The sequence below is a fragment of the Brassica napus genome, chromosome A1, assembly GCF_020379485.1.
Source record: "Brassica napus cultivar Da-Ae chromosome A1, Da-Ae, whole genome shotgun sequence".
NCBI lineage: Eukaryota > Viridiplantae > Streptophyta > Magnoliopsida > Brassicales > Brassicaceae > Brassica > Brassica napus.
In genome coordinates, this window is record NC_063434.1 from 9,192,213 (window position 1) to 9,208,530 (window position 16,318).

At 37.0% G+C, this 16,318-nt stretch overlaps 2 protein-coding genes across 2 annotated transcripts; one reads left to right on the forward strand and one right to left on the reverse strand.

Moving 5' to 3' along the window:
• Positions 1 to 2,897: 2,897 nt before the first annotated feature.
• Positions 2,898 to 6,264, reverse strand: LOC106444904 (oligopeptide transporter 5-like). The gene is made up of 5 exons (XM_013886339.3): positions 5,858 to 6,264; positions 5,256 to 5,707; positions 5,036 to 5,133; positions 4,374 to 4,946; positions 2,898 to 4,148 (listed from the first exon to the last, which is right to left on the reverse strand). Exons 1-5 carry the CDS (start codon positions 5,934 to 5,936, stop codon positions 3,077 to 3,079), a joined length of 2,274 nt encoding a protein of 757 aa, XP_013741793.2. The 5' UTR covers positions 5,937 to 6,264; the 3' UTR covers positions 2,898 to 3,076.
• Positions 6,265 to 11,929: 5,665 nt separating this feature from the next.
• On the forward strand, positions 11,930 to 15,834 carry LOC106444937 (26S rRNA (cytosine-C(5))-methyltransferase NOP2B). The gene is made up of 16 exons (XM_013886379.3): positions 11,930 to 12,504; positions 12,633 to 12,696; positions 12,783 to 12,916; positions 13,021 to 13,104; positions 13,200 to 13,274; positions 13,351 to 13,422; positions 13,520 to 13,593; positions 13,799 to 13,851; positions 13,941 to 14,050; positions 14,234 to 14,302; positions 14,395 to 14,469; positions 14,597 to 14,689; positions 14,780 to 14,859; positions 14,938 to 15,037; positions 15,166 to 15,455; positions 15,529 to 15,834. The coding sequence occupies exons 1-16, from the start codon at positions 11,998 to 12,000 to the stop codon at positions 15,584 to 15,586; spliced, it is 1,938 nt and encodes a 645-aa protein (XP_013741833.2). The 5' UTR covers positions 11,930 to 11,997; the 3' UTR covers positions 15,587 to 15,834.
• Positions 15,835 to 16,318: the final 484 nt, after the last annotated feature.

Sequence of the window (16,318 nt, forward strand, 5' to 3'; positions counted from 1 at the left end):
AAGTCGTCTGGAAGTCGTCTGGACTTCCTAAAAGTCGTCTGGACTTCCTGTAAAGTCATCTGGAAGTCGTCTGGAAGTCGTCTGGACTTCCTGTAAAGTCGTCTGGACTTCCTGTAAAGTCGTCTGGAAGTCGTCTGGACTTCCTGTAAAGTCGTCTGGACTTCCTGTAAAGTCGTCTGGACTTCCTGTAAAGTCGTCTGGACTTCCTGTAAAGTCGTCTGGAAGTCGTCTGGACTTCCTAAAAGTCGTCTGAACTTCCTGGAAGTCGTCTGGACTTCTTAGAAGTCATCTGGACTTCTTAAAAGTTGTCTGGTCTTGTCTACTCATCTACTCAAGTTGTCTGGTCTTGTCTACTCATCTACTCAAGTTGTGAATTGCATGTATACTCTTTTAGTTGTGAATTTTTTGTAAAATCAGTAATAATATTTTCCAAGATGTATTAAATGTGCTAACAATGTGTTTACACATTTACAAATCAATGAAATAATAGACTTCAGTAGCCTTTTTCTTATCTTTGGATCTCTCATATGCAATAATAAACTCCAATGGCCTTTTTCTCATCATAATAAACAAGAATGTTGGTAAGAGATGGAAACAAACAATAGTAACTAGTCAAAGCATATCATATTTTTTATAAGTTTGCATTGAAAAACTTAGTCAAATTTAGTAAAACTAAGGGAGAGAACATATTTTGTAAATATGAGTTTTACATATCTTGAAGTTACTTATCATTCTTAAAAATACAAGTTATTCAAAAACTAACGTAGAAGACTTAAAAACTAGTGGAGAAGACGCGGACGACTTCAATCTAAGTTGTCTAGACGACTAAACTATATGTCGTCTGGTCAACGCAGAGGTTATTTTTGCAATTGACTTTGAAATCTGTTATTTCGGACGACTGAAAGTTAAGTCGTCTACTATTGTTTGGTTAAAAAAAAAACTCCAAAAAAGCTAGACGACTTACATTTCAGTCGTCAGAGGTTAGTTTTGCATTTGACTGGATTATTTCAGAAGTTTGACTTTTTGGACGACTTACATTTCAGTCGTCTAGTGAAAATTAAAATAATAATATTTTTTTAAAAGTAGACGACTTAAAGTTAAGTCGTCGTAGGTTAGTTTTGCAATTGAAAAAAAAACTTCAAGATTTAATTATATACAGACGACTTATAATTCAGTCGTCCACGAGACGACTGAAATGTAAGTCGTCTAGGATTTACGAGGTTTGACCAGAATCTCGGAAAAAAGTCCTGGACGACTTACAATTAAGTCGTCTGGTGGACGACTGAATTATAAGTCGTCTGTGTATAATTAAATCTTGAAGTTTTTTTTTTCAATTGCAAAACTAACCTATGACGACTTAACTTTAAGTCGTCTACTTTTAAAAAAATATTATTATTTTAATTTTCGCCAGACAACTGAAATGTAAGTCGTCTGGGGAAGTCAAACTTCTGAAATTATCCAGTCAAATGCAAAACTAACCTATGACGACTGAAATGTAAGTCGTCTAGGTTCTTTGGAATTTTTTTTGAATCCAAACAATAGTAGACGACTTAACTTTCAGTCGTCTCAGGTTACAGATTTCAAAGTCAATTGTAAAAATAACCTCTGCGTTGACCAGACGACTTCCAGGTAAGTCGTCTACAGCCAGACGACTGAAAGGTAAGTCGTCTACAGCCAGACGACTTCCCAAGTAAGTCGTCTGACGAACAGATCTGGAAAAAAACTCGATGTCATACCTTAAATTGGTGAGATAAGTTCCTTAGCATACATAAGGCTTCTCCAAGCACACAGAATCACAAACGAAAGTCACCCACCCATAATTGTTAGCTTCTATGACTCTATGAACCATAAAAAATTTAGAATCAAAATCTTGGGTTTTTTTAGCTCATTGTGGAGAGAAATTGAGAGATATGTTGTGTTTAGTTCACAAGAATGGAAAAAGAAGAAGGGTAAATCGATTTTGGGAGCATTAAGAGCTTCAAATTGGTTGTTCATGGTGGTTGTGGTATTGATGACAATGGCAATCTTGTAATTACTTGAAGATGATGAGGGTGAGAGAGTAAAAATGTCATTTTCGAAAAAAAAAAGAAAAAAAAAATTGATGGCATTTTCGTAAATTATATGAACTTGTGGGGTGAATAGGGCAAAACCAATTTTCAAAAAAAAGGGAGGTTAGTTTTGTGTTTGACTTTAAGTTGTAGGTCAATTTTGCAAAAATCCCTTGAATAATGTTGTGGCCAAGAACTCGGCCGATATCATGTCTTGCTATATCCCTCAGGCTCCACTCTACTTGGAAGTGTAATCGTTTTCCTTTTTATTCCATGTAGTCTCTGATCAGTACAATAATATTTGTAAGCCTCCAAAGCTCTTAAACTAGCCAATGCTAGCTTTTTCCAATATATCAGTTTTGTAGTAATATTATCTTGTTTTGTGACCAAATAATCTATTATGTAGTCCTTGTTCGCTTATGTGAGGAATGCTTTCAAGAACTGGAGATTGATCGGAGCAGATGGAGGCAGCAAGCTATACTCTCTTAAAGGAGTCATCAGCTAATGTAGTTTTTATATACTGCAGTTCATCAGATAAATGAAATGGCTTTCACAGATTTTGATAAACAGCTTCTTGACGCTGTAACCAGGTAAGTGAGACGGGAAAAAAAAGGGTGAGACGCATGAATTGTTAAAGCAGGACATTAAAGGTACAGAACGGTAGTATATCATTTTTAGTCACTGTCCTCTTTTTTTAATTACAGTGACTGACTGAAACTTGCACTGTTCAGTTGAAGTTAAACAGGCAATGTAGCTAATACCATACTTCTACTTCTAGTCATAATTCTCCATGGTTAGCTCATGGAGACTTGATTGGATTTATAAAATCTTGTTAAAGTGTTTTTCAGCTTTAAAAATTTATCAATAAGTGATCGCTTACTTCTTGAGAAACATATTCTAAATCAATTTTTCTTACATTGTTTGAATTCTTAAACTCACAAAAGTTACACAATAATAGTATTGCCCTCAAACCATCTGGCAGACCATCACTCACCTGTAGCTCTAAAAAACTTTAGAGCAGATACTCTTTAGAAAACCGGGCAACCCTTAATGACAATCCCTTTCTCTGTAGGACATTGCGCCAAGGGGCAATGGTCTGTGTTCTCACTCCCCCACCAATCAGGAAAATATATATTGTTGTTCTGTAAGGCAAAGTATATCAACACTCCCATGATCGCAGTACCTGCATCAAGAGCTGCAGAAAGAATATAGTTATGCCTTGCCCACCACGCCTTGTACCTCCTGAAGATATAGTAGTTAAACACGACCCCAACAAACCCCCAAGACCAGTAATGCACAGCCTTGGCCACTGGCATTGCTGTAGTAGCTGAAAAGATCAAAGGAATGTGAATCTTCTTTATCCACTTCTTCTCTGGGAACTTCCTTGCAAAGAACCAGACCGGGACAGGAGCAAGGAGGCCGATGAGGAAGAACCAGTTCATCCCAGGGTAAACACCTTTGCTAGTGAACATCCTTCCAGGTCCAATGATTCCCCATATGATCGACGCGTTGTAGAACACTTCGTCCCCGGGACAAGTCCATGGGCTACTCACTGGGAGCTTATCTTTGTTACAGATGTTCTCTATGGAAGAAAGCAGCCACCAAGTTGTCCCAAAGCAGACGGTTGAAGAAACCAAGGTCGCAACAAGCTGAACAAGGAACATAGATCTCGGAGGGATCTTCATGTAGTGACCAAGTTTGAAGTCTCCAACAAAGTACAAGGCCTGGGACATACTAATGTAACCGTAAGTCTTGAAAGCCACGTTAGCTAGTGGCTTCCCCGGGTACAAGTACCCAATGATGAGTTCGGTTATCACGTTAAGACCCATCTGCTGGTTTGTAGTGGCTAGGATAACTCCGATAGGTAAAGTGAACGTAAAGGCGATGGAACAAGCGAGGAGAAGTCCCCACCATGGAAGCTGAAGCTGTTTGTTAAAACCCTCACAGGCGTAAAGAGCTAGACAAAAGGAAACAATGAGAACTGAAACAAACCACCATTGAGGTACTTCTTTATAGTTCTTCTTCATTAGTCTTGTATGCACATCTCCAAACTTGTCCTTTGTCGTCAACGTCGCCTTCTTCCACATCCCCCATATAAACCTTAAACAGCAACAAGAGATTTTTAATGGAAACTGATGAAGACTGATCTAATAGTCATAGGGTGGGTCATGAGACTTTGGGGGTTGTAAACAATTAAAAAGAGGGGGTTTTATAAAAAAAAAATTAGTAAATTTGGGAACTTATATATGTAAATTTTTTCATACAATTTTGGGAGATTATGCCAATGTTTCACTAGTCTATACTCAGGACCTGCATAGTACTTACTTTCCGTCAAAGAGAGCAACATGAGAAATGGTTGCTGTAAGAGTACCAAAGCTGAGTCCATAGATGAGAGCAAACATAACACTAAGGTAAAGCTTGCTATAGCTTTCGTAAGCGGGAAGATTGATATCAAACGTTTTCTGGTTGAGTATACGAGTGGTGTTGAAATGCTGACCGGTGTGATCAAATGTCTGAGAGGTATAGAAAGGAAACTTCTTTGCATCATAGGCATTGCTCCAGTAGAAGATAGGAAGGATAATATAGAAGTATACGATGAAACCGCCAAAGAAATTGGCTATGGCGAAGAACGGTACTGCTAAAGGACTGCCTAAGAAGCCTGCGACCGTGGACCAGTCGAGACCGAACGAGCCAATGCCTAGACCGTGAAGCCCTGAACCTATCTGTTGAGCTGTGACAGAGCGTGTCCATATCCAGCAGACGAAGGAGAGGGATGATATGGAAGGGAAAATGTAGCCAGGGACTATGTAGTAAGCGAAGCTCACGAAGAAGACTATGAGGAAGAATCTTAGCCTTGTTTGTTTGCCTTCACACTTCTCCTCCTTCTCATGCAACGCTCTAAAAGTAAACAAAGGTTATAGACTGAGTGATTTTTGCACATTTTTAAATTTATTGATAGTTCACGTGTGCATGGTGAAAAAACGTACCTAAAGAGAGAGACTTGAACAAGATTTGAAGGCCACCACATGTACGGTGAGTCCACAAGGAACTTCCTGAACATACCAGCCCATCCGTACCCCAACAACTTATATATACAACAAACAAACAAAACGTATAAGAAATCAATTAAATTAAATAAACCGTTCATTATTAGATTATTTTTGACGTAACGCCAACTTATTATAATACTTGAATCTTATTGTATACCTGAGTTGTTTGAAGAAGTAACATGGCGGCGGTGGGATTGAGATTCCGGTGATAAAATGCTTTGACGATGGTAATGATGCTGGTCGCATAAGCTCCTCCAGCTCCGGCACTAGCGAAGATAGTGATCAATACATGTTCCTTCATGTTGAATGGTCCAGGATTCAACGAACCGGACCAGTTTGTACCGGGTAACCGGAATTTCCTCGTTGGTAGAGCCGTGGCCATAAGCTTTCCTACTGGGAGGGTGACGATTTGTGCCACGACTGAAGATACCATGAGCTGGTTCGACCGGTAACCAAAAAACTGGTTAACGAACGCGAGTACCACGCACGAGATTATGCCTAGGAACCATGTACGGAATGTCAAGACCGGTTGAGATGGATCGTCGGTTATTGGTACGGTTAAGCGGACTTCTTCTATTGGACTGTCGTTTTCCTCCTCGCCTTCTTCATCTGCACCGCCAAAAAAGTCATAGACCGGGCCAAAAATCGGTTTATTAATGGAGAACCAACCAACATTGATAGGATTGGGATGCAAATCTAATTAAACAAGAATAAACCAACCGAACCAAGATGGCCAAAACAGAACCGAGTTTTATTTACCAGCTATGACGATGTTGGACTCAAACTTCTGCTCCGGGGGATTGGATTCAGGTCCTGTGACTTCGAGAGAACTAACCATTTTTCTCTCTTCTTCTTCGAGAAGGTATGCGAATTTAATGTCGGATCCGGTGAGTATGGCCGGGTCCTTGATAAGTCGCCGGAAAGTGAAAGACTAAGATAATTTTCTTGCAAACACTTGTAGTAGAGACTATTTTTGAAATATATATATACTGCTATTAAGAGGATGTAGTAATAGAGAAAACACTCTGAGAGTATTTTGTCTTTAATTTGTAAAGTGAGAAGACGTACGCAGTTTTTATTTGTAGATGAACATAATTAAATACACTTTAAAAGTGGACAAGAATATTGATTCGTTGAAACTAAGCCTGTTTCAGTGAAATGAGACAAATGTTTCAACTTCGTGATAGAAAGTGAAATCTTTACTTGGAGTATAAAGGCGTGGCAGATTCTACAAATCGGTATCTTAACCAAACATACACCTTAGCCAACAGAATAAAGATACTAAATATAGCATTCAGTAAGTAAACAGAAACACTAGCTCAGGTTTTTGTTTTCACTCTGTAGCTTTGCTTTAAAGATCAAATAGAAACCAATTATATAAAGTTCTATTTTCTAATTATGGAAGATAACTAAGTTTTTTCTTTTAAATAATAACTTTCAGCCAACGTAAAATTTTGGGATAGTAAGTTTTTTATTTGTAAACTAAGGGATAGACATTAAGTTACAAAAATAAATTGAGCATTCCAATAATAACTTAAGGAACGGATGTTAACAAGAAAAAAATGGAAGATGACAAATGTTGTGAGGTAAGACCGTATGAGTTTGCAATTCTAATTGGCGCCCATTACCAGCAGCTGAAAACAAAAACTTAGCGATAGACTAATGAATGCACCATTACTCGGTTTTGCTAAATATTCAATGGGAATGCTTGCTGGCACCGCTTCATCCATTCCCCAAGTTGACTCAGGCTCTTTTATGTATAGGACGCGCGTCACATTGGATAGATGTGTGTTCGGTCTTATTCTTTTTGGATTACTAGCTAGCTAGTGTTCTTTCTGTTCTTACTACTAAAAAAGAATTATTTTTAGAAAAAGCCAAAACATTTACATAGATTAATTTCATTGATACCGTAGTAGTTGGTGATGACGCTTAATTATCGCGTATTAATTAAGGGCTCAACATTCCTAGCTAGTCACATCTGTATCATTGTGTTCTGTGAGATTCTAAATATTATGTATAAGTATCATAGTTTCCATAATCCATCGGTTATTCAATATTATACGCATGCTTCTGACGTTCCACGTTTATTCGAGTTTTTGTTTCTATAGCTACTGTCTTATTCAATCAGTTTCACGTCAACGTCTATGATACTAAGTTTGTGAACTGATAATTAGACCTGCAAAATCATAATTCGTAACAGAATTATACAATTTTGTTCAACCAATCATTGAACTAATTTTTTTACAGCTATAAGGATCAGAATTCACCAGAATAAAATTCGTGTTTTTTCATTTTGCGTTTTCGAAGAAGTCTTACTTTTCGACCAAAAACTTTATATTCAAATGTGATGATACGTTGTCATAATACAACTGAAACAGAAACCCAGCGAACTGGATAGTGTTATTTGGTGATCTTTCCTTAGCCTAATTAATGATCGATTTTTGCTCATTTGATCTCAAAAAGATTCTGAAAGGCATAAAACCAATTATTGACGGAAAACTAATTCAAAAGTTAAAACCTGTTTAAATAAGTAAATTTAGTTTCATTATCGATCGCAGTATTCATGCATGGGTAACGACGGAGCATGCAAAATGATTTTGTTGTGAAGTCTCTACTGCACGCATGCGGCATGTCAAACTCTAAACGAACTAATAAGCTTTGCATTAATTTTCAACACTAAATAAAATTAAGCTGGCTAATAATAACGCATTCAGGAATTATTGAAAAGTGGCCAAGAGTCACATTGACATAAACGCTATTAGAATATCACTAGGATCGTGTCCGCGCTACGCGCGGATATTGGATGAAGTTAAAATTTGTATATGATTATAGTTGTGGCTGTTTCTGGTTGTTGTTAAAATAGATTTAAAGTAATTATAAGAATGAATATATGACACTAAGTTTTTTAAGATTGATTGTTCATTTTTTTATGCGAATATAGTTGGAAGTCAATCGATAGAGATGTAAAAGTAGAGGGGAGTTGATATTTTTGGTTGTGTAAAGTGGTTTTCTGTAGTAATGGAAATTAAATTAACGTGTTGAAAATTAAAAATATGTAAAAGAACTTCGTAATTGAGATATTGTTTAGCATTATGGTGTTTTGAATTTGAACATAATCTTTTAAAAGTGTGTTTAGGTCTTTCATTAATAAACTAATTAGAAATTTTATGAATTACATGGAAAAAAAGCCCGTTGAAAAAAACTTATGAACGAAAAACTAGATAAATTGATCGAGAATTTAATACTAAGGTTTTGTTGTGTTACTTTCAAAGTATAACCTACCAGATCAAACTATCTCTACCCTTAATTTTGCACTTAATAGTTAAGATGTTCTGTCCGAATTTTAGACAAATGATTTCTTGGATTCCAAAGAGGGGTGATTGGGTTCGTATGTGTTCGAGAATTCTATAAACGCACAGTAAAGTTGTAATTTTGATTTACCTCCAGCAGGCGGAGGATCATTGTGGTTTGATTTGACCACCATGTTGAGGAAAACGACCCTTTGACGAAAGAAATAATTAGAAAATGAGTCAGCGAAAGAGAGAGATCTTGAAATGTGGAAATCCACTGATTGAGTAACTTACACGTAATAGTTGTATCCGCCTTTCTTCTCGTTGCAAATTTCTGAGTGGAAGATGATGTGAATGTTATGTGGAGCTGAGGTTGTTAACCGGTTTGTATCAAATATGCAATGTTACTGAATTTATTCGTATATTTTGTTGATTTGTATTGATGAGACAAAAGATTTTTTTGAACTTTCAGTGATTGCCGCCGGTGATTGTGGCAGGAGATGTGCTACTTGCCTTTCTGATATTATTGTCTATCGAGAAGAACATTTAGGTATTATAATCTATTGAAGATTTTTATATTTAATGTGATACGTTTAAAATATGAAAATTTTGTGTGAATTAAAATAATTAGTTACAGTCATCAAATTGAAGCGAGAGAAAAAAAAACAAACAATCTGACAATAAGAGTTCATAATTGTCTTTGTTCATTACTCTTTGTCTCTGTTTTAAGAAGAAAAGTTACAAAACAACATAATAGATTTTGAATTGCATAACCAAGATTCTGGTGCAAGAACAAACCACTATATTTTTTAAACAGACTTGATAGCTGTCTTTAATCTTTTTTTTTTTAGAAATTTAATTTTTAAATAAAAATTAGGAGCTATATTAGTCTACATTTTGATTCGTGCTTCAAAAGCACGAATTTTTCGGTTAATACAAATGTGATACGAATAGTATTTTTGATTATGATTTATATTATTAAGTTATTATATAAATTTTTTTTTAAATAATATATATAATTTGTCAATTCTTTTATTTTAAATTTTGTGTGTACATTCTTATCTCACAACATCATCTTTATATTTTTATGCATTATATAAAAGTTAAATTTGTTGGCATATGTTAGACTAATTTAAAAATATATATTTGCAGGGGTTACAAAATATATAGAATATAAATGTAGTTTCTAAATGTAATTAGATTTCTTTATGTTGGACATGTTCCTAACTTGATAGTATTGACTTGAATTAGTAAAACAAATAGAGATTTTTATATAGAAGCTTAACATGGTTCATTTGCACGTTATAAATGAGTCCAAGACATATTTATGTACACTTATGTGCATGCAGTATCATAATATTCCAAGACATATTGCCATAAGTCAGGCCTCGATAGTTTTTTTCTTCTAGCTTTACGTGTGAACACGACATATCAGCCCCTGAGTCACCTGGATGGGCTGAAGAAATGCATTGTATTGGATGATGTGAAAGTACATGCTAATTTACTGCAACACACTCAATTTCATTCACACAACATAAATTCTAACTACGATTTAAAAATGCTACTATTTTCGCACCACCTTGTTTCCGACTGTTTTGTTATGATCCATTTCTGCAAATGGATAAACTTTATTGGATTAATTAAGAATTACCGCTGCAACTGAAAATTTTGTCTTGATCTCTATCGCTGATTTGGATGTCTTCACTTGGGAGCGTTGCTGCTTTGAGCTCCTCCAACTGATCTAAGGTCAAACGTCTTTATTTTATTGAAGCTATCAATCATCTTTGGAGGCGTTAAGCAACCAAAGGTAGAACAGTTGAGTCTATGTTTTCGTACGTTTATTTTTTTTTTGGAAGAAGAGCCACCACCATCACCACCACCTGCTTCACACTCCGCTACATCTTCGTTATCAGCTTTTGATCCTTCATCAGTCGCGTTCGAAACATAGGATGCCTTTGTCTTCTTCTTCATCTAGTGCATATCAACACGTGCCTCCTCCTTTATTTTGCTGCTTCCTGCTTCTTTCATCGCCTTGTCTTCCACCCACAGAGGCTTCGTGGAAGCTTCAGCATCAGCGGTTGGTGCTTTGGAGAGGTCATTGAAGAAATTCTGTGGAGGAGGTTCAGAACTCTGCTCTGCTGCTGGTCTCTGAGAAGTTGTTGGATGAAGAAAGTTCTTAAAGTCATCAATCACTTTAGCGCTTCTATCACCTCCTCCTTCTAGATTGTGATTCTCAGAGGAGGTTCCAGCATTGTTACCTTTACCTTTCCCTCCACCACATGAGAGACCCAAGCTGAGCTCAAGCCCATTATCATCATCCATTTTTTTTGTTTCACACTATCCTAAACAGCTCAACAGATCGTTACAACATCCCCTGTCATCTGAGAAAAATCATTAGTCACAAAAAAGGAACCCAATCATCACTTTCCCTTTTTAAAAATTTATAACCAAAAAAAGGAAACATACAAAAAGGTGTAGACTTTTCGATCTGTTTACGGACAAAAAAACTCTGAAGACTCTGGTAATGATTAATAGCACTACAATAAGCAGAAGATCTGTCAGGTAATGATGTTCGGTAATATTATCATAAACCTCTTGAATCACTCCAAAGTACCAGACTTTGGAGTTTGGAATCATCATAGATTAGTACCCAGAACCCTTACTACAGAGCTGGAGAGCCAAGTCAGCTTAACTTAGAGCCATTTCAATCACAAAGAAACTCATAAATCTTAAATTGAGTCAGAGAGTGAACAAAAGTAAAACCTGAAACAATGACGATCAGAAGAAAAGAAAAAACCCTAGCAGCTTCGCGGCGTCGCTTTGTGTCTACGTTTCCATACGTCTATGTGCCATTGCTTTTTTCTCCATCTTCTAACGATTATGATGTGGAGGGTCTGTAGGGATCTTGAATGGAGGATTTATGGGAGCACATTGAAGTACCAGCACTCACATCCGAGGCGTTATGCGGGAGGAGCTGGGGGAGAGGAAGAGAATCAATGAAGGGATGAGACGGCGATTAGGGTTAGGTGGAGAAGGAGCCATATGTTTAGAACACGGGATTGTGCGACATCACTGTCAAGAGAAACTCGGGATTGGACTGCAAGATGGGTCAAATGGGCTCTGAAGGTCACTAATTTTTTTTAATTTCAAGCCCAGTCCAAAATGACCTGGCACTTTGATTGGTCATGATTATTTTGACCATGTGAATAGCCTTAGGAAGCTCTAATTTAGCTTCTTTTATATAGTGGGATTATCAATGATTTTTTAGGACGGGATTCTAAAAAGAATATAAAAAACTGTTTTTTATATTCTCGTAACCCCGCCATAAAAAACCGTGATAACGATGCTCACGCTATCGGATATGTCGAGTCTCAACGATCATATTTTTGCCTAGTAAAAAAGTCATTGACAAGTGAATCCAATAGATGGAACACAATTTAATGGGCCAGCAAGTAATATCTTTAACTATGGCCCATTAAGTGTTAAATTCATACAAATAAGCCCACTAAACAGCGTTGTTTAAACCCTGTCTTCTTACCAAAGCTCTTCTTCTTACACAACTCTGCTAAACCTTCGCCGCAATAAACCCAAAGTCATAAAACCGTCGCCATGCCTGCTCTCACGCGTAACAAGAAGAAGGGAGCTAAGTCGCAGACTCCTCCACTGATTAAGCGGACTAAATCGAATCCCACGCCTCCACCGAAGAAGGCGATGAAGTCCCATAAGCCTCCGTTGAAGAAACAGAGGAAAGGTGTTTCGGATGAGAAGCGTGAAGTTTATAATGATGAGGAGGAAGAGGAAGAAGAAGAAGTGAGTGAAGAGTCTGATGAAGGAGATGAATTGGGTTCTGACCTTTTCTCAGATGGTGACGAAGAAGAAGAAGATGGTGATGAGGAGGATGATATAGAGCCCTCGGATGACGACTTTCTTGGTGGGAGCGATGAGGAAAAGGGAACTTTGGTTTCTGATTCTGATTCTGACTCTGATGAGTCAGATATCGAGAAGGAAAGTAAAGCTATTGATGAAGAACGTGAAAGGCAGGAGCAAGATGCAAAAGATGAATTGCAGATGAACATTAAGGAGCAACCTGATGAGTTTCGCCTACCAACCAAAAAGGTACACTCTTTTTGAATGTTACAAATCAAATTCATTCCTTTTTTTTATATATTTTGCAATGGTTATTTGTTGGTTTTTGTTGAAATGATCAATGAGCATTCCAATTGTTATTATTCTACATTGTTCAGGAACTTGAAGAAGAGGCAAGTGGGCCACCAGATCTTCCTGCCTTGCAAACTAGGATAAAAGAGAGTGAGTAACATTTTCTGAATTTTAAGATTCTTCCTAGGGAATCAGCCTTTTTTCCGTTGCTTGATGTTACTTAATATGTGTTTCAGTTGTTAGAGTGCTGTCGAATTTTAAGGATTTGAGGCCAGAAGGAGTCAAGAGGAAGGAGTTTGTTGAACAGCTTAAGGCTGATCTGGGTTCTTATTACGGCTATAACGAGTTTCTTATTGGAACTCTTGTTGAGGTTTTTTCGCTTATCTCTGACTTCACTTTTATGTTCACTCTCTTTGATCTAAGCGCTAGCTAATTTTGTTACTCACATATGGTGAAATGGGGTAATTTTGGCAGATGTTTCCTCCTGTTGAACTCATGGAACTAATCCAAGCTTTTGAAAAGCAAAGGCCTACTTCTATACGTACCAACACTCTTAAGGTGAACTTGGTTGTACTGTTATACTCAGAAGTGTCTTGATTTAAGTGTTTCTCAACTGTTGGGGTATAATTATATGGTGATGTTTATTTTGGCAGACTCGGAGACGGGATCTGGCTGATGTACTTTTGAACAGAGGAGTTAATCTAGACCCATTAAGCAAGTGGTCAAAAGTAAGTTGTGTTTGAAGATTGTGTTCGTCCTATTTTGTGGACATTCTGTAACTAATCCTGTGATTAAAAATTATAGGTTGGACTTGTCGTTTATGATTCACAAGTTCCAATTGGTGCAACTCCTGAATATTTGGCTGGTTTCTATATGGTAAGTGTTTTCTTGATCTTTTTGTACTTCCAGCTCATGCTTACTTTACGGGTATCATGTACTTGTTTTCTTATGTCTTTTCTTGGTGCATTTGCAGTTGCAAAGTGCTAGTTCCTTCTTGCCAGTGATGGCTCTTGCTCCTCGAGAGAACGAGCGCGTTGTGGACATGGCGTAAGTTTATTGTACCTATGCTGAACAAAGTTGTACCTTATGTTGATTTTCAAGTGCATGTTTGTGATTTGTATCATGTCTTGTAATTCAAAGTGCTATTAGAAACGGACTAGTCAATATGAATGCTCCATTACGTAGGAGATGCAATTAGTTTAGTGTGATATATATATATATATAACAAGGTCTTTATACTCTATGCCTGCAGTGCTGCCCCTGGTGGTAAAACAACTTATGTTGCTTCCCTAATGAAGAATACTGGTATGCATTCATTGGTTTCTTTGTCCTCTTAACCTCTAATTTTTATTTTTAGTTGGTTATCCTAACGTTATGATGATAATTGTGACCAGGCATAATATATGCAAACGAGATGAAAGTACCTAGGCTTAAGTCACTCACTGCCAATCTGCATCGCATGGGGGTGACAAATACCATAGTTTGTAACTATGATGGAAGAGAGGTTAGCTTCTTGAACCTATATACATACTTGAGGATATTAAATTCTGCAAACTATTTGTAGACCATGAGCTCTACCAAATGAAAAGTTACTGACAAAACTGTATCATGGAACTAAAATTTTACGGACACCTTCTCTACTATTCGCATTGCAGTTCTTGTTTATACCATTTTGTTTTCCTCTCAGCTACCCAAGGTTTTTGGTCCGAACTCGGTAGATAGAGTATTGTTGGATGCTCCTTGCAGTGGAACCGGAGTAAGAAACTTTCTTTCGGCCCTCTTATCGTCTCTTAAGTTTTTCTCCATGTCCTTAACTTTATGTCTTATGTCTTCTTCTACATAATGCAGGTTATATCAAAAGATGAATCAGTTAAAACTTCCAAAAGTGCCAATGACATAAGGAAATTTGCTGATTTGCAAAAGGTATGTCTGGGCCTTTATTACTCTTTACATTCCCTAACGATTTTTTAATGATGAGAATTGTTTGAACACCTTAGTTCAAGAATGATGCATGAGGCTAACTATAATCTCTCCTCTTTTTTTTGCATAGCAACTTATACTTGCTGCGATTGATTTGGTGGATGCCGAATCCAAAACCGGTGGATATATTGTTTACTCAACATGCTCCATTATGATTCCTGAGGTTAGTTAACCGGAATTTCTTTTCTTTTGTTCCGCTGTTTTAATCCTGCGCATGAGTGAGTATTTTGATTTATACAACAAAATTATGCAGAACGAAGCTGTAATCGATTATGCCTTAAAAAAGAGGGATGTCAAACTCGTTCCATGTGGACTTGATTTTGGGCAAGCAGGGTAAGATACATTTTCATCTGCTTAGGAACGTTCCATGCTCTTTCGTCTAACTACAAATGTTTTGCTTCATGTCATCAGATTTACCAGATTTAGAGAACACCGGTTCCACCCTACTTTGGAGAAAACTAGACGTTTCTATCCCCACGTACACAACATGGACGGATTCTTTGTGGCAAAGGTATTATACACTTGAGGTTTAGCCTGTGATCAGCTTTTTCCCCCGAGAGATACTAGAATATATGTTCTTTGAAAAATATCATAGTGCTCAAATTGATAAGGTATTTCTCTCTTTTATTTGTCCTGCAGCTGAAGAAGATGAGCAATGAAACGAAGGCTTCAGAAGGTGATGAGCCGGTTGAAACAAAAGAGCAAGCTCAGTTGTCTAGTGATGAAGATGACGATGATGAGTCCATTAAGGAGCTGAAGAAACCTTCCGGAGCCAATGTAGTCAAGAACAAACAAAGAATTCCAATCTCAAAGGCGAACAACAAAGGCAAAAAGAACAAAAACTTCAAAACCGAAAATGCTAATGCGGAAGGACCCAGGAAGCAAAAGAAGAAGAGATCACAATGGAAGGCTGAAATTGCACAAGCTAGGTAAAAGATTTCTAGTGTTTTTCCTGCTTTATATTGTTGAATCATATGTATCTAATAGTTGAATATGTTGCAGGGAAGATAAAAGAAAAGTCATGAGAGAGAAGAATACTAAGGAGCCTGGGAGAAGATAAGTTCTTGATGCATATTGGAGAACAGTCAATTGGTGTTCTGGTCATGGCAAAGGAAACAAGAAAGGAGGCTTCGTTGGCTGAGGCTAAGGTATCTGTTGCAGTATACAATGGCTTTGTATTTTGTTTAATCAACTGAGTTGGATAACTTAAAACCATGGGAAAGAAACAGTGACACTCTTGTGGACAAGTTGCATGCATGTCCAACAAAAGTTTTGTATCAATCTCATAAGATTGTTTTGTGTGGATCTGTTCTTAGTATCTTTTTCCATTGTGGAATTATAAATTAGTTGAAAAAAAATCAAAATGAGTCCCCACTTTTGTCACAGGGTAACCACAAAAGTGTTTATCACAGACTATGGATTTTTCTGATCACATCAACTCTTCTAATAAATAGATAAAGTTTGGTCGATTGGGGTCCATTACACAACATAAAAGGATAGAATGAGGGAATCAATCTGATGAAATTGAAACAGAGGGAATTGGGAGTGAGCTGTTTATTGTTAGGGGGAGATGTGAAGGTTTTCTAAAGCGGGACTTGTGAAACATGACAATCCATTCAGTTCTTGATATATCTTTTGTCAGATTCTCTTTGGGGACCTTTAACATTAACTTCTCTTAACTAATCTTCTTGTTAGTATCTTTTAGATTTTCAGCACATATTATCCTGGCTGTACACAGTACACAAACACACATTGAGAAAAAGTATCATTGTATAATTGATGTATGCACTTT

What these genes read in the sequence shown, in the direction of transcription:
- LOC106444904 (XM_013886339.3), bottom strand. Translation starts at nt 5,936, where the DNA reads ATGGTTAGTTCTCTCGAAGTCACAGGACCTGAATCCAATCCCCCGGAG. An exon ending in GTCCAACATCGTCATAGCTG is followed by an intron (nt 5,708 to 5,857) that starts GTAAATAAAACT and finishes TTGGCGGTGCAG; the next exon opens with ATGAAGAAGGCGAGGAGGAA. An exon ending in TACTTCTTCAAACAACTCAG is followed by an intron (nt 5,134 to 5,255) that starts GTATACAATAAG and finishes TGTATATATAAG; the next exon opens with TTGTTGGGGTACGGATGGGC.
- LOC106444937 (XM_013886379.3), top strand. Translation starts at nt 11,998, where the DNA reads ATGCCTGCTCTCACGCGTAACAAGAAGAAGGGAGCTAAGTCGCAGACT. An exon ending in TACGTACCAACACTCTTAAG is followed by an intron (nt 13,105 to 13,199) that starts GTGAACTTGGTT and finishes TTATTTTGGCAG; the next exon opens with ACTCGGAGACGGGATCTGGC. An exon ending in TTCCCTAATGAAGAATACTG is followed by an intron (nt 13,852 to 13,940) that starts GTATGCATTCAT and finishes AATTGTGACCAG; the next exon opens with GCATAATATATGCAAACGAG.